General features: G+C 40.9%; 1 protein-coding gene across 1 annotated transcript in view; it reads left to right on the top strand.

Moving 5' to 3' along the window:
* Positions 1-21006, top strand: part of SLC2A13 (solute carrier family 2 member 13) — a 243588-nt gene that overhangs the window by 53709 nt on the left and 168873 nt on the right. The window contains exon 3 of the mRNA XM_036889418.2: positions 1825-2033. Within this exon, the coding sequence (XP_036745313.2) occupies positions 1825-2033 (209 nt within the window). The remainder of the gene's footprint in view (positions 1-1824; positions 2034-21006) is intronic.

Here is a 21006-nt window from a genome sequence, read left to right as displayed (position 1 = left end):
TTTAAGTAACAGATTTGGTTATGCAGGGAAAGAGGCCAGAAATATGGGTGAGCTGGACTCTCATCTGAAGATCCCTCAGAAATCTGTACCTGAGTCATCTTCTGCAGAAGAGAAGGTCTGGTTATGTCTAGAATAACAAATGGTTTCACTGGAAGGAATTACTGTGCATGTGTGTTGCAGAGCTAAGTGGTCCAGGAGAGTTGCTGCATAAAATAGTGCTGCATGAGTGGGGAGTAAAGCTATTTTCTGTTCAGTTAATACAGAAAATTTAGATATATAGCTCTTTTGTATCACTTCATAAAGTATTTCCTAAGTGCCTACTGTGTGCAGGATCCTTTTTTAGGTGCTGTGTTGAATGCAAAATTAAACATGCAATCAAGTGAGGGAGGGAAATAGTTTATTATAGTACAAGGTACATTGACATAAATCAAGGTTAAAACAGTGTGTTCTGTAGGTGAGCAGAGGAAGCAGCGATTCAGTATTGGTGTAGTTTTCACAGACCATGGATTAAAGTATAAAACAGTTCTAATACAATTTCTTTTCATATTCTAGGCTAAGTGATTCATTTAGTCAAGTCATTCATAAACAGGTTACTTTCTAAGTCTTAGTTAATGTTTCTGTTTCCACTGGTAGCTGGCTGTAGCTGCTGTTTGGAGTGGGAACTATTTTCAACACCCATGCAGCAATTACACTTTTTTCTGCTGTTCTTGGAATTAAAATGAAATTGCTTGAAAAATAATGGTCTTATTTCAGAAGATCTACATCTGGAGCCCTCAAAGATGCTGTAATTTGGGTTTAACATTGCTTAAAAGTTAAACAGCTTTGAAAAGTATATTGAGTCAGGTGACTTCTCATTGATTTACAAATAGCAGAAAAAATGGATGTTAGGAAATTGAAGTGGGCCTTCTGAGCTGTACCATCGTGAACCTACCATGGAGCATACCCAGGGGACTTAGAGCAACAGAAAACATCCAGGTGTCCTAGATTCATAGAAGTTTCCAGTTGAAAGAGACCTTGAAGTTGATCTAATCTCACCCCTCAGTTTCAAAAGACTGAGGCATAAAGACCTAAAGAGATTGCTTTGTGTCCAGAATCATCTGGAGAGATCTTTCATGTTGATGTACTCGTATCACTCTTTGTCATTTCTCTGATGGATTTAAAACGATACTCTTATTTGCTCTCTAGAATTTTGCCAGACAGTAGAAATACATATTTAAAGATGGTGACAAATAACATGAACAGCTTTTTCAAATTTTTATCATTTCAATAGTGATAATTTGCTTGCAAGTCCACCATACTCCTGCTGTGACCTCCTCCTTCCCAGGGAGTGAGGGGGAGCGTGATGGCTGATGGCACAATGAGACCATTCGCACGGCAGAAATAACTGCGAAGAAACACATTTGGGCGTTTATCTTAATGAAAAGTGTATCTTTTCAACAGATGCCAGAGTTTTGTCTTAGCCCCATTTTTTGTTGTAAAATACAGAATCTTTTTTTTCATAGTTACATGTACTAGTTTAGACAGAGATGGTGACTGTAGTGTTTCACATGACGTGTTTGGATCAGAAGGCCTGTACTTAATTATTGAACTTTTGCACATTGTTTTTCATTGTAATTTGTGTGAGAGTCAAAGGAGAATCAGGTTTTTCTCTCATTTCTTGAGTTCTCAATACAGTATAAAAATGTCCTATTTTCTGGACACACACACACATGAAAATCATTCTAATTTAGCATTAGCTATTACTCCCAATGTGGTGAGCACAGACTATTCCTACTCAGGGCGGACAAGGCCAGATTTCACCCTAATGTATGGTTCCTTTTGCAGGTACATGTTGGGACTTGCAGCGATTCCAGCAGTTGTACAGTTCTTTGGCTTTCTCTTTCTACCCGAAAGCCCTCGGTGGCTTATTCAGAAAGGACAGACTCAGAAGGCCCGGAGAATCTTATCGCAGATGCGTGGGAACCAGACCATTGATGAGGAATATGACAGCATCAGAAACAACATTGAAGAAGAGGAAAAAGAGGTGGGCTCAGGTATGTGGGTTTCATACTTAACATGAATTTTAAAAACACATACTGGTTTTATATAGAAATTAATATTCTTTTATGAGTATTTAATATATCTCAATGATAAGAGTGGTTTGTGTTGACCCAAACCAAAAGAAAATACATTTTATTTGTGAAAGTAATGTGATAATGTTGTAAAAAGATGAAGAAAACACCCATAGTGTTTTGTGGCATAGTGCCACTGTCCTCACATAATTACTGTTTTTTATTCTTGCATAGTTTCTTTTTTTTCTTTCTAAACTGGATATATCTGTCATCATTTTGTATGTGGATAATGTTCAGTGTAGGTATATTTTATATGTAAGTATATCATATGTAAAGATACATATGCAGTACTACTCTCCATATTAACTAAGAAGTGATAGTGTGAACTATTGTCTAAACAGATCACTTTAGTAAAATTATATACATTTGTTTACATGTGTTGTGTTAATTTTCATACTGATTTTTATAAAGAATCAGGATACCTTCCTGTACTAGTTTTGGAATCATTTTGTTTCCATTTTTATTAACATGTTTAGTTAATAGTCTGGTTAAAATTTCACCATGTCAGAAAACCCAAAATAGGAAATGTGTGTTGATGAATTTATTTTCAGAGAAGAAATCTTATAGAAGAAATCAGTTTACAGAATTGCCAGGAAGGATTTATAATCTCAACAGCCTGATTTGTAAACAGCTTGGAGGATGCAAATGATGGGAGAAGGCTTACCTTTTACAAAACATTTTTTCAACAGTGAACAGTTAGCCAGCAGGATTCACATTTCCCCAAGTTGTCTCGCTCTCTCTTAAACTCACCTTTGCCTCTGCATTGCTTGATAGGCCCAATGGAGATGCTGGCTTAAGTTACTGAAATCATTTTCCATACCTGAGAAAAAGCCAAACATACACATCCATTTGCGGATTTATGCCATATGCATGTCTTCTAGGTATGTCCGCTCACCTTCTCCTACCATTCTTGGTGGAGTCGAAGTTTGTGCTTTCCTGATATACTAGAATAAATAATCTGCAGAAGCTGATCACTATGTTAGCCACACGTGGCTTGCCTGACCTTTACATATATGCAATACATTAGTGTGATGTTACCACCTTCTTGCTCAGACCAAAGGCCCAGCTGATTGTGAGCCCAATCTAGGTGAAGGTCACTGGGAACCGTTTCTGAGCACATAGCGGTGCCTGGCATTGCCTGCATTGCCCGAGTAGCACAGTAGTGTATGTATTAAAAATAATTTTGCTTTAACAAAATAATTCACTTTTACTGAGCTCAACATTGTGTTTTAAAATACTGTTTTTCAATGTCTATTTGAATTTCAAATAATTTTTCATTTCTGTCTAAATTTCAACAGTAGCTTGAGTGAAATATAAGGTTGTTTTTGTAGTAATCAGTACACTTGAGCCCCATGCACTAATAATGTGAGTGGAAAAACTTTTCAGGGTATTAGGTTATATTGAATACTGTTTAGAACTTAAATTTTTATTACATAAGGGATAAGACAACAACTTAACAGAAGGCCTTCTTGTTTAAGAGTAAGGATGCCACTGATTTTATTGCAAAGCATTGACGTATAGCTTCATTCTGACTACTTAGAATTTTGTCTGACTTGTCTAGCCATTCAGTTGTTGATGATCCAGTATTGTTTTAGCTTCATGATTGTTGGAATGTATAACCAAAAGGTTTTTTCTTTGTTTCTTGTTTTTATTTTCAAAGATCCCTGAGGTACATAGGATTGTAATTCTCTGCATCTGCTTAGTTTTTGCCAGAAGTCTTTGGGAGTTCGATAGGGCATGTTTTCTCAGATGTAGATTAAATACTGAGCTATTTACCTATTTCTTACTGTTGTGTTGTATACATTTTTGGCACAGGTTTTAAAAACTACTGTGTCATCCGCTGACCTTAATAACATTTGTGTTATGCTTGGGTAAATGTTCTAAACATTGTAACTAATGGAATGAATAATTTACTCACTTCTAGATTTATATTATTTGAGTATTGTCTTGCCTAATTTTAAAACGAATCTCACATTCCTTCTTGAAAACACAGAATTAAGAGCATTACAGCATGAATGCACAAGATAGATTTGCCAGCATTAAATGGCACCAGAAATTTGGGGCCTCATTTTTATGATTGTGGAATTTGAGCATAGAAAACCTGCACAAGTACGTATTTTATTTCAGCACTGTCTTGGCCAGAAGGCGCTGCCAGTTTATCTAGACAGCAGGGCCAGCGCTCGCACTTGGGTTAAAGCAACACCGTCCTGGCCCTCAGTCACTTTACGTTCATAAGTGGTAGGCTCGGTGGACAGATAGACATGAAGAAGCAGTTGATTTCAAAATAATTAAAGCATCCTGGCCCAGAGAAGACAAGTCAGCCGTTGTGGTGGGCTAGAGGGTGGCCCGGATTCTCCCATCCACGGATCCTGACAAGGGGAATCTTGAGCCATGACCTCAAGCCTGTGGCGCAGTGACGGGAAGAAACTTGCCCTCGCCGCCACAAGATGCTGAGATAGTCCAGGGCGTCAGAAGGAAGTTAAGACCCCATTTCTGTTAGGAAGAAGTGTCTTATCATCGCATATTGTGTCTTGGTTACCGGCCACCTGTGAGCTTGCCAGGTAGGTCTGATTGCAGACCAGTCACCAGGCCTCCTCCAGGAGTTCCCAGTGGATGTGAAGTCGAGGCTCTTAAACTACTTAAGTGACTCATCTCTTTTCATAGGATTTTTTTTTTCTTGGTCATTTGAGATTAAATTTCATCTGTTTGAGGAAAATAGAGCTACCGAAGTATGTTGCTACCAAAGTAATTTATTTTTTGGATGTGTGAGACGTCAGTGCCTGTGGGATTTACTTCTGGTTTCCAGTCACACTCTGTGACCTTATGGGGTGAATGGGGGGCCGCTCTGGCCGTGTCCGCCACAGAGGGGCGCCTCGCAGGGCCTGCCGTCGGCCATGATCAGATTGTAATGGGATTGTATCTCTTCTGTCCATGGCATAAAGGTCAACCCCCTTAACAGCATGTGGTTTCTCCACTGTAGTGGAGGAGAAAAAGCAGTTTATGGGCAAAAAGAACAAACAATTGGTCTTCACCTGTGTTCAACATGGTTAATATATCCTGTAGGACGGATAAGTGAGGCTAGAAGAAGCAACAGCTTAATTTGCAAAGCTCCCTGGACTGGAAGACGGGGAAATGAGAGACTAGTCCTGGCCCCAGCCCTGAATTACAGCCCTCACTTATAAGAGGGTTTGGGGGGAGTTGCTTTGCCTCAATTTCTTTTTAGGTTTGTAAGAAAAGAGAGCCAGATTATAACAGCTCCACAGGCTGATTTCTTAAGAGTTGTAAAAGTCTGAGAAATACCCTTAAATTTTTTTCAAAATGCTGTAGAACAGGTTTTCATTCAAAAATATTTATTGAGTGACACTCGGTAGAGATGAGGATATAGCAATAAATAAGACAGACATAGTTCTGACCTGTTCTTTTTGGGAAGAGGCACACAAATGATATATAAAAGAGTAAATCACTACCAGATAGCTACAAATTGTGTTAATGGCTTTGAAGGAAACAAACAGGATAACACTGTGTTTATAGAGGGACCGAAGAGGGGCTGCTTTAGGTGGGATGGTTAGGAAGGGCTTCTGTCAATACTGAGAAAGAATCAGAAATATAGGGACCCGAAGGGTAGACTGTTACAGGAAGAGGAAACAGCAAGTGCAAAATGATATGTATCATTAAGTGGATCAGATTCATTTTCTTGGAGGTTTTGATAATAACTGTAAAGTATACGTGTACCAGGTTTTAAAGACATTGCAGTAAGAACTAATTACGTAATCACATCCATCTTTATTGCAGCTTGTCAAGCCTAAGCTTTGAATTAGTAGGGACACAATTACTTTCACAATTAAAAGCAATTTGAATATAGAAGAATAAGCATATCGTTTTTATCATTTTGTTGCTTACCCCCTGTGGGTTGTCTTCCTAGTTTATTTCATGTTGCATACATGTATGATAGTCATGACTTGTATGGACAGCCGAGGTAGAAACCTGAGAGACACATAGGTAATTGCTCAAGGCAATGATGTGCAAACTTTCCCTAACCTTCAAAGGTGGAGCGAGAGAGGCAGGCCTTTTGGGGCCTGGTTTACCATAGCAAAAGGTAGTTGTAGTAAGCTCAACACTTTTTTGAATTTTTATGCTCTGTTCTAGAAATTAACAAAGGTTTGCATTTTGTTTCATAGTATAACTTTACTTGACTCTAAGCTTGTCTTGTCCTAAATATCCGCCATGTTTACTCACTGATTTTACATGTTCTGACACTCTTGTCACCTACATCCCCTGGGCAGTGCATCCCTCAGTTTGACAGACATGAATTTAAGGATTGGGGGTTTCCCTCTTGGTCAGATCCATTAGGCAAGGTATTAAAAGTTGGGTCTGCCTACGTTACTCAAGATGAATGGTCATGTCTTAATTTACTGGACAAACAGAAGAGGAGAGAGCCATTGTCAGGGGCTTTAGTTCCTAAGGATAATTGTCTTCCACAAGAAAAGTAAAATTTATCAACAAAAGAGATGGCATTCTTCAAGATAATCTTAGAGAAGAATCTAGAAGTGAAGGTTGTGTGTTCATATGCTTGTATGCCACCTTGTTTGACTCTCGAATTGACTTCAGTTTTTTCTTTTAAATTGAGATATAACTGACATAAAACATATTACTTTTAGGTGGACAATGTAATGATTCGATAAATGACTATCTTGTGAGATGGTCACCACAGTGAGGCTAGTTAATCTCCATCACCATACATAGTTAAAAATATTTTTTTCCTTGACTTCAGTTTTCTTATCCTGCACAGAGAACATGTGAATTCCTGGGATGAAGTGAAAGGGGAGCCAAGGCTGCTGCTGACATGCCCAGCAGATGCAGCCCTTACGCAGGGCTCAGGGAAGGAAAGCTGCAAGAAAGGCTCATCTCTGCCCTTCCCTTCTCTGCTCTGCACTTGGGGCATTAAGGCAGGTTCCCTGGAGGAAAAATGTAAACAGGAGACCTTTCTCTCCTAGAGAAGCATGCAAATGTTGATGCAGAACCACTCCAAAAAAGGGAAAAAAGCAGCAGTATTTTGGGAGAATGTAGTTGTCAGGGCAGCCTTAGTGCAGATGAGCAGAGGCACCAAGGCCAGGGGAAATGAGAAACACTGCAGACCCTGGGACAGGGGACAGCAGCCTCCTATGAGTCCGTTCATCTGGGGGTGTTTTAGCACACGGTCAATCCAGGGAACTTAGAAATGAATATGGGCTTTTTTTTTTCAAAGTAACATGTTTTGTGTGTCCCATCTTAAAATAAATTTGTGTATATGTGTATGTATAAATCCTCCTACAATTAATATTACCTGGATAACCTATGTCTTGCCAATGGGTTTCAGCTCTGGGCAAGTTCACTATGGATTCAGTGTGACCAAAGAAAATGACAGCAAAACGTTCTTGGGGTGAAAGGGTTATACCCAACTTTATTTCCAGGTGGCAGGTCAGTCACTAGAATTCCATTCACTCAGAGCAAGTCTGCAGGCAGCAAGCTGGTCTCTGCCTCTGGGTCCCTCTGACTGCACAGCCATCCTCTGGGCTCCTCTGTCCACACAGCCATTCTCCAGGCCTCTTGGCACAGCCGTCCCACACAGCCGTCCTCTGGGCCTCTGTCCTCGGTGCTGCCACCACTCCAGCCTCGGCTCTGCTCTCCTGCAGCCTTGCAGCCCTGCCACCGTGTCATGCCCAGAGCACTGGGCGGAACTCTTTTTATAGAGTCAACAGCCTGTATTGCCCACAGGTGTGCAGTGAGCTAGTCAACCAGGGCCAGGTGAGAATCCTGGCCACAGGAACTCTCATTTTATCCACACCTGGATCATAGAACCTTCCAAAATGAATTGATTGAACAGAAAAATATCTGGGAGGAAGCTGGCCCTGCCCTTTGGTCACTAAAATCTTAACATTTAGGTATGTGTAAGAAGTAGCAACCCAGAGGTGCTATCGAATGCCTCTAACTGAAATTAGATCCAGGCTCACGCATTGCTAGCCTGTTGTAGGGCATTCGTGTTACCTATCCAGTGTGTATAATCTGTGCAAAAACATTCAAGCCAATAATTTGCATTGTCGACATCACTAACCAACTCAGTGGTCTGGACGAATGTGGCTCTGTGGGAGCTCAGTGTCCAGCCTGGAAAGGGAGAACATTGTAGGGAAGGGAATTTACTCATGAACCTCCCATGAGTTCATTTTAAAACCTGATTTGACTCACCTCCAGCTCCTCGGGCGCCATGCCTGTCGCGTATAGGGAGGGACAGCAGGATCTCCTTTTTATTTATTTTTTCCTCCAGTAGTTTTGTAGTCAGGTCATCAAGTGTTATCTCCTCATAAGTCATTTCCTTTTCCTATGAATTGATTTTGCCTGTGGCCATCTCAACAAGTCATATTCTGCAGAGAGGTCAGAAAGGTCAGATCTTTGTCATAGTTTGATAGCAATCCTTCCAAAGGTTTCTTTGGAAATCTAATTCCAGCATAATGACTTTGCAGGAGAATGCTCAAAGCAGCTGACATCTACTGCACTCTGAGGAAAGTAGTCATTTTTCCCCAGAATTTTTGAGAGTTTTGCTTGTATTTTTCTTCATGTGGCAGCACCACGATTTCTGACCCAAAGTAATGCACGTGTAGTATTTACTGGATGAACTTGAAGGAGATACTGACAAATTGTTTCTCAGCAAGATGACCTCCAATTTTATGAATATAGGCAAGGAAAACATTCCTGTATCTAATATTCTAAAGGCTGTTGCAAAATCACAAAAACTGTCAAAGCACGAGGCTGTTACACGTGTCTACTGTTAGAAACAGTAGATGAAAACAAAAGGTCAAGCAGAGAGCTGCTTTAGTTCTCTGTCCTTGTGTTAGTAGAATGACTATTAAGACAATATATAACTGTTGAGTTTTTAGTAAAACTTATTTTCTTAAGCACAATGACTTACTTAAAAGAAACTGTGATTCAACATGGCTTTAAATAAAGGTTGCCTTCAATTTTCTAAACCACAGCAGTCTTTTAAAATCTTAAACAGAAGTGGAATAGTTCTTAGATTTTCCATTAAAATGTCATTGACTCGCCTCTCCCGTGGGGAGAGGGAACAGCACAGAAAAGATTTTCTGCTCAGCAAACTCATGGGAGAAAGAAATGTTTTTCAGATTATCTACAGGCTTTCAAGCCATTTTCCTTAATTTATATTGAAAGCACAGGTTGTCTTAGTAAGTTGATAGGTAATACCTGAGGGCTTCTCTTTTTGCTTTCTTGCTAAGATGTATTTAAATCCTTATTTCATTTTTTAAAAAATCTATGCTGAAGGAGTTTTGACTGTGTCAGAGTTTTCTTTTTTCTCCCACACACTGTGAAGTTCATAGTGTTTTTTTGATGTTCTGTATTTAATATAAACAGGAGGAAAATACCAACAAGATAGACATTTCAAAAACAATATAATTCCTAAGTTGCTGCCTCAGGGTAGTTCATTTTCAACTTAATACTAAATCCATCATTTAGCACAGGTGATAGTCTGCTTTGTAAATAAAACCCTAGACTGGGGATTTTTTTTCCTCGAGATAAGAGGAATTGCTGTACCCTTTAAAGGTTACCTAGTCTTTGGAGAGGGTTAGGGGAAGATCCTGAGAAAACCTAATTTTCTCCATCTCAAAGTGGAGGGTACACCAGCCACGCTTCAGTGTTGGAACTTTTCAGTGGTAACAGGGCAATTCTTCGGGGCTCCAAAATCAGAATATTAATAGCCATGTCATGTGTTATCTGAAGAAACTTGCCTATTTACAAATGTCAGAAGAGATCTTGAATGCTTCTCAAAAGTCAAAGGAATCACTCAATTTATTTTCTAATATTTTAATTCAGTTTGTATTTGGGATACGGTGGTCAAATAACATGTATTTTCTCCTCCCTTTACCACTCTACCTGAGGCCCTACGATCCCTCTGTCTACTCACTGAACAATATTTTTAATCAGTATCTTACTGGACACTCACCACTGATAGGCGTTTCAGTTTACTTACCATAGATGAACATTTCATTTAACTTTTAGTGTCTGTGTTGCTTGAAATGTAGGAGCCTTCAGTAAGGAGATGTGTCCTTGGCAGGATAGATTGAGGAGTAAAATACTAGGTTTATGAAGTTAGAACAACAATAAATTGCTATGTATAAATGTCTAATATTTTTGGCATGTGGTTGACCATTGAATAACATAAGGGTTAGGGCTGCCAATTCCCAGGCATAGAACTTTTGACTCCCCCAGAACTTAACTACTAATAGCCCACTATTGACCTGGAAGCCTTACTGATATTTTGTATGTTTTATGTATAATATATATTCTATTCTTACAATGAAGTAATTAGAGAAAAGAAAATTTATTAAGAAAATCATAAGAGAAAACACACGTACTGTGCTGCATTATCAATCCATAAGTTCATGATACCAGCTTACAGAGTGAATCATCTGTCAGTACCTGCCTCAGTATTGTCTTATATGATACAAAACACTGTAAATGTTATACAAATTACTAGCCCTAGACATCAAAAAGAGAAGGATAATGTGAAAAAGAAATTTTTATTTATTTACAGGTATAACAATTCATGCATTAATAACAAAGAAGAAGCAATATGATTGCTTCACAGTAGCCTAGCCTATACATGAATGAGTGAATCATTATAAAAATTTTAAGGCATACAGTGTTATAGGCATATTCACAATATTGTATTGGAAATTACTGTACATTGTTTAAAAGACCACCTACCTGTGATGATAGGCTGACAGGCACTTTCTCCAGTTAGAGAGGCACATACTGTGCAGTAATGTATTTCTTTGAAAGCAACATTATAAAACAGTAAGAAAACAAGCCCATTTTATTTTGAATATCACTTGCCTAGTGCCTATGTAAGGATAGGCTGTCCATCTCCAGACAAGTCTGGGACATGATGTTTTCCCCAAAGGATAGTTAAGTGATGATGACTATGATGACACAAAAATGTCTCAAGAGTTCTCACCATGGTTTAAATTAGTTGTCACTTGAAGACACATACGCAACAGGTAAGTTCATTAACCATACGACATGATGATGATCTATTTGCTAAGAGGAAGTGGATCATAAAGGTTTTCCACCTGGTCTTCGCGTTCAGTGGGCTGAGGAAGGGAGAGGCACCGCCTTGGGTGGACGAGGTGGAGGAATGGACGGGGACAGGCACGCGTGGTGTGATTTTATGGAAATACATCAGAATTTCTGTCTCTTTTTGTTTCTCTCAAAGTATTTCTATACCAATTCCTTTTCCATTGTTTGCTTTAGTTTCAATGCCATATCATAGTAGGATCCGTATCATAAAAACATCAAAATCAGTCTTGAAAATTGGAGCCCTTCCGCCCGACAGTCTGGTGCCCTTGTTTTCTGGCCCGGCGGCTTCTGCATCCTGCCCATCCCTCACCTCTGGTCCTGGTTGGGCACCGTCGTCTCCAGCAAGTCATCTTCTATTGAATCTGCTGGTGTGGCATGTTAGCTCTTGAATTTCTTTAAGATCCATTGAAATCTTTTACTCCCCACTTTTTTTTTTGTTTGTTTTTTGTTTTTTGCCATATACACAATCTCTTTCATGACTTCCTTGATTGGTATCTGGACACAGTTTCCTCCGGCAGGAATTTATTTCAGGCCCGATGGCTTTCCTGGCTTTTTCTGCATTGATGGCATCCTCAATGGTGTAATCGTTCCACACTTTCATAATGTTATCGGGTTCTCTTCCACATCATTGACGATCCTTTCTATAGAGCACCAAGTGTGATGAGCCTGGAAAGGTCCTGTGGCCACCTGAGCTAGAGGCTGAATAAGAGACATTTTGTTTGAGGACAAATCTCTCCTCCCGCGTGCCCACCTCTGCATCTCAGGCCACATCTGTGCCATGCAGTTTGGTATTAACTCCTAAAGTATCAAATATTAATGATAGAGAAGAGCAAAACTTGTACATTGGAAAACAACCTTATTGAAAGGAATTAATGGAGGTCTAAATGAATGGAGAGACGTCCCCATGCTCAGGGGTCGGGAGACTTGATCGTTAAGAGGATAATCCTTCTCAATTTATCTACAGAGTCAGTATACTCCTTGTGAATATTACTATTGTCTTTTCTCCAAAAAGTAACAAGCTGATCCTAAATTTCATGTTTAAATGCAAGGGACCCAGAATAGCCAAAACAATCTTGAAAAAGAAGAGCAAAGTTGGAGGACTCATAGTTCTCACCGGAAAAGCTTTTACAAAGCTACAGTAATAAAAACTGGGTCACTGGCTTTAGGATAGACATAGATCCTTGGAATGGAAACAAGGGTCCAGATATAACCCCATAAATCCGTAGTCAATGGCTTGACTGGGATGCTGTGTGTCTTTGTATAAGTTAATTACTTAACATCTCTGATCTCAGTTTTCTTATGTCTAAAATGGAGATAATACTATCTCAGAAGGCAGTAGCAAGATTGAAAAGATCTCTGGCAACTTTTAGAAATCATTCATTGATGCATTAGCAGCCTCACCTGTTAAAACCTCCTGCTCAGTCTCTTAAGACTCGTACTTTGCAGTGGTTTCATGAATCTGTAAGCTGACGCTGTAGGTGTTTGCTGTAAATTCAGGGCTGTGTGTCCGGGGAGCTGCCTTGATTTAGTATCCGTGGGAATTGCTGGTGCCTGTAAGGGGTTGGGTAACAACTCCTGAGAGACATTTCTAGAAAGCACAGCTACCACTGTGGCTATTTCAGGACGACCCTCCATGGTTTTCTTAATTCTCATAAAGCTAAGCATTAAAAGTGAAGGAAGCATCTTATTTCCATGTAATATTCTCTTTGTTATGCACCTTGAATGTAGAAGCCCAAGCAATCCCTCAAAGACTAGGTGAGCTGAGAGGGAGCAGAGACCAGTGAGGAGGCTGGTGTCGTTTGAGGTACTTCTTGGAACATACCAGAAGTTTCTGGAGTCGTCTCGGTATTTGTTTACAGTGATCTCTTTCAGAGAGTAAGCCGCCATGCAGAGGGGCCGTTGTTTGCTTACACTGGGAAGTGTGTTACAAAAGACAAAGGAAAAGATGAAAGGTAGCATCAAGTCTGTCCTAGTGATCTTCAGCAGGTAAGACCAAACTGATGATATAAAGCTAGATTTAAGGTTCACTGTGGTCCCACCCCATGAGGGAAAAATATAAACATCACATCTTTAGGTAACACATATTCTGTCATTTTATAGTAAGTGGTTGTATCTCCCCTGATTATACCGGAATCAATGCTAATTTCCATACGTGGAGTCAGAACTCTTGGCAAGTGGTGGGGATAATTTAAAGAACCCATTGCCAGACATAATTTTTGAGGAAAGAGTATCTGTTCCCAAATGGCAAAAGAGCATCATTAATATCTTACTTAGAATTGACAGACAGGAGGCAGATGCTGGTAATGAAGTATAATAAACTCCTCATGGTTTTGTTTCCAATAAAACAAATGATTTCATGGTCTTATAATTTGAACTGTCAATCTGATTTAGTAGGTTTGGGTTGAAAAAATAGGACTTAAGAAAAATTGAGCTGAGAAGTTAATTCAGCATTATATGCAACAGTTTTTGATAAATATGGGGACTGCTGGTGAAAAAGGGGGATAAAGAACAATTGGACACATGAAATATTAAAACCTCCTGACTCGCTGAGCTGTAGTAGGTGCTAAGGTGACACTGAGTTCAGTAGGAAGGGCAGCAGCAAGCCCTCTGTGCCCACGCGTGGCGAGGTGCCATTGGTAGGAGGGCTGGTTACGGGCGTGTGCCTGGGGCCCTGGGCTCGGGCCCGTGCTCTCATGTCACTGTCTTGAGCTTCTGAAAGTTTGGATGAAGGGCACATATTTTCATCTTGCCCTCAGCCTTACAAATTATGCAGCCAGTCCTGGCCGTTGACAGGTTACTTCTCTGAATTTCAACCAGGCAACAGAGATCTTTGACATCCCCAAATAGGAAATTCTCTGCATCCCAGGAAAGTTTACTGGACGCTGGGAGCTCCTGGTCCACCTGTCTCAGTGGCTCTCGGCCAAGAGCAGTTCTGCCCTCCAGTGGGCAGTTAGCAATGTCGGGAGACATTGGCGGGGGCACCCCACCCCCGCCCCCGCCCCCCAAGGAAGGTGCCGCTGGTCTCCTGTGGTTAATGGGATGTTTAATCCTATAAATGCACGGGACAGCCCCCACAAAAAAGAACTCGTTGGCCCCAACTTCCATCGCAGCTGAGGCTGAGAAGCCCTGTGTGACTCACGTTTGTGTCTCCAGCACGTGCGACTGGCCCGGGGAGGTCACTCTGCGGCCTTTCCAGAGGCAGACGGAACAACGAGTCTGTTGAGGACGCACTAAAATCCTCTGAACAGAGTGCGGGTCAGAGACTAACTGCAGTTGGCTGGCGGGCCTCCAGCCCCGTAGCACCTCGGATGAAACGCGCCACGTTCTCGGGGGTGGAGGCCTTTCCGAGACGCCCTTGTACCTGTGCCACCTGCTGGGCTGTCGGTTTGTCAGGACCCTTGGGTTTGTTACCACATGTGTTTATGGCACTGTGCTCGCTGCTCTAGTTATAGGCTGATCGACTCTTACAGGAATTGAGGGAAGGAAAAACGTAGAAAAGGAGAGCGATTTCAGTGCAAACCTATGTTCAGTGCTTTGTAAAGATTCAATAAGGGTGTCACTAAAGAAAACCGCTCTTTAGCTAGGCAAGATGACTAAAAGATTTGGGGATCACTGAAATTAGATTCTGTGTTGAATTGGCATAACTGTCTTAAGTTTTTACCGTTCTTTATGGAGATCACACACAAATGCATGTCTGGTTTTCCCAAGGGAGACAGTACTCCAGCCAGGCTCAGAAAAGGCCTTGTCCTACGTTACAAGATTGTAGAATGACATTTACATATTTAGGATGATATAAATTGTTTGATTTAGGAATGTAACTTCAGATAGCTTTCCCATTAATTAGTGTATCAGGCAGCAGGGCTTCTGTATTTTCCGGGGAAAAACCACAAAGGAACCTAATTAGATAGCCTACCTTGTCGCTTCTCTGGCCAAGCGGCTCAGCTCTGTGAAGTCTATGAGTGATTTCCCTTCCTTAGCACCTCCTTGTATCTTAAGACATTCCTTTAGTTTTTCATTCCACAGACACCAACATAAGGTCTGTCCCTTGCTGGATTCTGTACTGAAGTGGACAAGAGCTATCTGCCTCCTTCTTAGTTCATTTCATCTCTGAATTTTCCATGTGCCCGTATAGCTTATAGGCAATGTGTCACCTTCTCTCAGAATTGAACAAGCATAAGAAAATAATGTGGTCAGAAATAGAGTCTAATCACTTTCAAATACCCTTCGAGTTGAGGTGACATACTTGTTAGTCTGTGCGATTTTCAGGATGGCTTTTAACTTGTAAGGACTCACGTCCCTGAATGGGACTTGAGAGCAGAGTTCTAGGCCTCTTAATCCTGAGCTCGTTATTTAAAAAAAAAAAAACAATGGACACCTCTTTTGATAAAATCAACCCTTTGTACTTTCATTAACATTTACAAATACTTTATAATGTTCTCCATCAGTTGCCACAATTTTGCAGGTACTGTCCAACAAATTATAGGCCTAAGTATCTTATTTGGCTAGTTAAAGAAAGGACTTAACATTTGTGATCAAGGACATCAGGCTCTTTAAGTAGTTTAATGAGTACTGTATAAGCACAGCCTCCTTCAAAAGGTTAGAAATTACAGCTAAAGCTGAATTCCTCTTTGTCCATCTGATAGGGACATGAATGTGCCCTTCCAGACACACACGTAATACAGCCTCACAGATTTCTGCCACTGGGGTAGTTGTAAGGCAAGTATTGTCCAGTCACTTGCTTTCTCTAGTCAAATTGTCAATCTGAATCAGCTCTTACATTAAATCTAATCATTCCTTTTAGCTGCTATTAGATATTCCACATATGAATATAGCACATTTTATTCACCTATTCCCCTAGTAATGGGCATCACCGTTTTTGGTGCGAGTGCTGTAATGGCATGCGTTTGCTCGAACACTTGTATGTGCGTTTCTCTCCGGTGGGGCCCTAGAACTAGCATGTGGACCATCGATGTCAACCTTAATGATGTTGACTTGGTTCTTCAGTTTCAGTGGCAGATTCTTTCTAAACTACATATGTATAGGACAAAGGTCATAGAATCCTAGAAAGGGAAGGTTTCTTAGATGTCACCCTCAGGTACGAAAGACCAATCTGTTTCTCCATGCTCTTGATATTCAGTGTTTTTTTACCCTGGAGTTTCTCTTCAGCGTCCCCTGTTCCTGGTGCCTTAGTCAATTCTTTTGGCCCCTCTTTAGTGACAAAGTTCCAGACAACAGAATGTGTTACCTTGTAAGGAATCGTTTGAGCAGGTGCATTACTATATTCAGTCTAAAATTTTCTACATATTTTAAAAATACTTTCTTGAAATGTTTTGAGTGGCTAATTCTTTCAGAATTATACCTATGCTGGTTTAACTCTTTGGATTTTGGATATTGTTTAATTCAGAAGTGGGAAATGCTCAGATTTAAAAATCTTGGTGTTCCTGTAACACCCACTGTGCGCTGGGAACGTGACATAGATAAGGCACGTTCGTATGGCAGGAAACCTTAGTTTAGGGCTGGTGTTCTCCTGTCTTCCCTATTTGTATGGTGTTTCTTTACTTGAGTAATTATACTGCTACCTATATTGAATGGCTTCTATGAATGAGATGTTATGCCCATGTCTTTACATGTAATTTTTACAGCAAGCCTCAGAATTTACTGATAATATTCTCCTTTTATAGTTGTAAAAATTATAGAGAAGTGAGTCACCCTGTTAGGAAGTAGTATTGGAGCTAAGAATTCAAACTGATCTGTCAGAACCATATACAGTCTTCAATATGTTACATGAGGCTAGCCCTTTGCCACTGTCATTTAAAAATCTTATGAGTCTGGGTTCTGGAGGTCTGCTTAATTTTAATGATCTTTTTTTAAAAAAAACCTTTCAATTGCTTTCTGGCATAATAGTAGGTAAAATAAGTTTGTGGTGGACAATCACAGTTAATTTTGTATGCTTTTATATTTTTTTCAAGCTGTCAAAAGAATTTACCAAGCTATAGAACATTTATACTTTTATTCTCATTTATTCATGGACTGTTTATTGACTTTCTAGTACAGATTAAGCCCTATGCTTAAGATTTTCATAATTTGAGAGTAATATGTGCATATATAGAGAACTTACAAAAACATCTGTTATTAAGAAAAGAATGAAACCTACCAATAATTCCATCAGCTGTGTTTCCAACAGCAAAATGAACAAATGCCTACTCCCTGGCCCCCAGCAAGCACCCGTGCATCTGCCCACCGGTGGCTTCGCAGCCTCATGGTAGAGGTGGGAGTGGATCAGTAGTTCCAAGAGATTCTAAGAGTGGGTCAAATTGAGGGGGAAACAATGTAAATGAATAGTTGGATACATATGTCCACTTGCTAATTAGAAGACTAGACTCATCACCCTTCTGAATAAGTAAACTGATTAATGGCCCACTGCTGCAGACTTGAAAAATCAGAAGTAAATGTGCATCTATTGCATTCCAGATACTCACATGGGATTTATTTTCATGATCAGTGATTGACTTAATGAAGAAATTAAGAGCATTATCTTGGCGTCTGAGAGAGTCAGAATCCATTACCCCTGTTTCCGTGCTGTCTAGCAGACCCCTCAGGGTGAGTTGTGTGCCTCTGGAGAAAACCTGCTTTCAGGAGAGACCTGAGGGGACAGCCGAGTGCTCCCAGGAGGGAGGTGGAGGTGAGCAGTGCCCGCCCCTGACTGCTTGCTGCCTCCACACAAGATAGGGAGAATGTCCCCTCAAGTTTTATAGCTGTTATTGTCTAAATGCATTTGTTTTTCTTGGCTTAGAATATCAGAAAGACATTTTACCCAAGTCTTAGAACTCACTGTTTTGTTACTATATTTTCATTTTAATATGATTTTCTTTTTGCTAATAATCCTACAATTATGGAGCATAAGCTGTGTGCCGTTAGGTGTTTTACATGCTTTATAATGTTTAATCCTCACATCTCTTTGACATAGATTCCTAATATGGACTGTTTTACAGGTGAGATGAGGAAGCTTAGGACAGAAAAATAAGATTCACCAAAATGTTACACCTGATAGATAACAGAACCCAAAACTCTCATAACTGCAATATTTCCAGAATCCCTTGCCTGGCCTTAGTGCATCTCCATATCAGTGGGTGTTTCCAAGGGGTGGAGAGAAGTAGTCCATCTCCGTATCAGTGGGTGATTACAAGGTGGGGGGAGCTAGGGTATATCTGGACTGGAGAGGTTTGGTGGGGTCCCTTTTTTGCAGCTGGGTCACGAGAGACATAGGTGAGCAGAAGTGGACGACTGCTTGTAATCAAAAAACGGATTTCTCCTGAATCCTTTCTCCCTCTGACTGATTTCCGCTTCAAAGGTAATTTGCCCCAGGCTGGGAACATACTTTTCCCCAGAGTTCCAAGCAGCCACGCGTTCTGCTGTTATGCCTTATTTCCCCACAAGCTCTCCAATCCTGGATGGGGTGTGGTCACCCGTGTAGGTGCTGTCTTTCCTGATGTACATGTTTTTATTTCAGAGATCCTGTTTCATCCTGCCACCAAGCTTCTTTCAGGAGACCTCCTGGTCTGCTCTGGAAACCTGCCCTCTAACACATTTCCTTAGCATCCCCCCTCAGGGAGCTGAGGAAGGGGGTGGGGTCTGCTGTCTCCAGAAGCCTCTTGTCTCCTTTGGCAGATTTGTTAGCGTTTCCCCTAAGAATCAGCTGTGTACGACCAAGGTGGGGCTCCCTTAGGGAGTTGATAAGCAGGTTAAATAAGTAAACCACTGTTTGGGATGCCAGATGGGGAGGTGGTTGTGAGCATAAGCTCAGAGGAGTAAGAGTGCCTGGATTCAGAGCCCATCTCAGCTGCTAAGGAGCTTTGTGACCCTTGTATGTTACTGAACCTCTTTGCTTCAGTTATCCCGTGAAAGTGTTAATTACTATTATTTGAATAAGCACTAGGAGCAGAATAAGGCGGTAGTTAGATATTTCTTTGAAATTAGACTTCCCAGCCTTAAATCCACCTCCACCCATCATTAGTTGTGTCTTTGGATAAATCAAACTTTCTGTGCTTCCATTGCCTCATCTGTAAAGGTGCACAATCCTCCCTTTTTGCAATATTTTTGTTTGTGGTTTTACATGACTTGTGAGAAAAGTTTCTGTGTAAGTGCTCAGCAGTTTATAGATTCAGTGCTTATTTTAAATTAAAAAAATACTGAGATTTCTTTGGAGGGGATTTGCTTTTTTCATATGAGGTTAAGGCATAGTAGGGATTTGGGAGTTGTTAGCCCTTTCAATAGTCCACCTTAATAGGAATTTCAGAAACAGTTACCCCACTGAGCAGGGTGCCTGTAATATCTCTACCAACAAATGCCGTGGTGTATTTCTTCCCTACATGTATGTATGACATTATCAATATGATACACAGCAGTAATATTTATTTGGGTACCCGGACCTGATTCCAATGTGTATAAGTATGTGGGAGGGTGTCTTCCATACACATTTACACCAAGCAATTCTCGTGAACACCACCAGGGTGTTGGAGAGCTCAAGTCAGTTCTAATGCTGTCTGCCCGGACAGCACCAGATGCCCAGGCTAAGGGCTCCGCCCTATAAGACTGCCCTCCACCCGCACTCCAGATGCCAGTCGCAAGCCCCAGGCAGTTCCCTATGCTTCTGATCTACTGGCTACTTACTGGAGGTTCCCACGACCTCCCCCTTGGGTTCAATTAATTTGCTAGAGCGGCTCACAGAACTCAGGAAAACACATTTACCAGTTTAATAACCGTCAAGGAACAAGTAACAGCCAGATGGAGAGAGACAGAGGGCAAGGTCCTAAATAAAGGAATTTCTGTCGTCGTGGAGCTTGGGGCCTGGCTCTGGGCACGTGGCGGTGTAGAAGCTCTCCAGCCAAGAAGCAGGATCCGACAGAGCATGTCAGGCCGAGAGAGGAGAGAGAGAGCAGGTCTGCACTGCATTGTCATGACTGGCTAAGTCATTTGCCATCTGCTGATTCAGCCTCCAGCCCCTGCCCTTGGTTGGGGGTCAGAAAGTCTCTCATTAACATGACAAAATACCTGTTTCACCTTTAAGACTCTGCAGTGTTTTCAGGAACTGTGAATGAAGACCAAATATGCCTGAGAAATATATATTTATGACCAAATCTGTATTTCTTAAAACTCGTTGTATCACGGCGCCCAAGGCTTAGACTGAAGAGTTCAAGAACCTTACAGGTATTTGCTACAGGGCAACTCTGACTTTGAGGTTTGTTCTTGCTACCAGCGGCAGTCATCATTTGGTGGATGACTTCTTCCTAAGGAAGAAGCACCTAGCACTATATTAAAAATCATGTGTGTTGAAATTTATAAAAGATCTAGTTATTAAATAGGGTTAAGACACCTTTCTGCTTGAAGCAGAAGTCAAGGTTAGCATCATTTATAAGCTGCTCCTCAATAGGTGTGGCTTTTTAAAAAATCAATTTTATTGCTGATAATATAACTTCTAATTTACCAAATTTTATTTGGTGAAGTGTACATAAGTTTCCATTTCTAGATCAGTGGTTCTCAGACATTTATCTCAGTCCCACCCCCATTCCAATCCTGTCATTCTTCACTGGGGGCGAAGGTGGATGGTGGGCACAGAGCTGGGCAGGGAGCCCCCCGTGTCTCCCTCTCACACATCACAGTTCTGTCGCTCCAGTAGTTTGCCTCATGAGCAATTACGCTTTCTTTATACTGCAGATTTGACTCTCTTCTGGTATATTTTTTGCTCTGCTCAATGCCAGTGTAGAGGAAA

This window comes from Manis pentadactyla, chromosome 14 (assembly GCF_030020395.1).
Source record: "Manis pentadactyla isolate mManPen7 chromosome 14, mManPen7.hap1, whole genome shotgun sequence".
NCBI classification, from domain to species: domain Eukaryota; kingdom Metazoa; phylum Chordata; class Mammalia; order Pholidota; family Manidae; genus Manis; species Manis pentadactyla.
The sequence above is the reverse complement of the archived record's forward strand: the minus strand, read 5'-3'. Positions and strand labels throughout refer to the sequence as shown.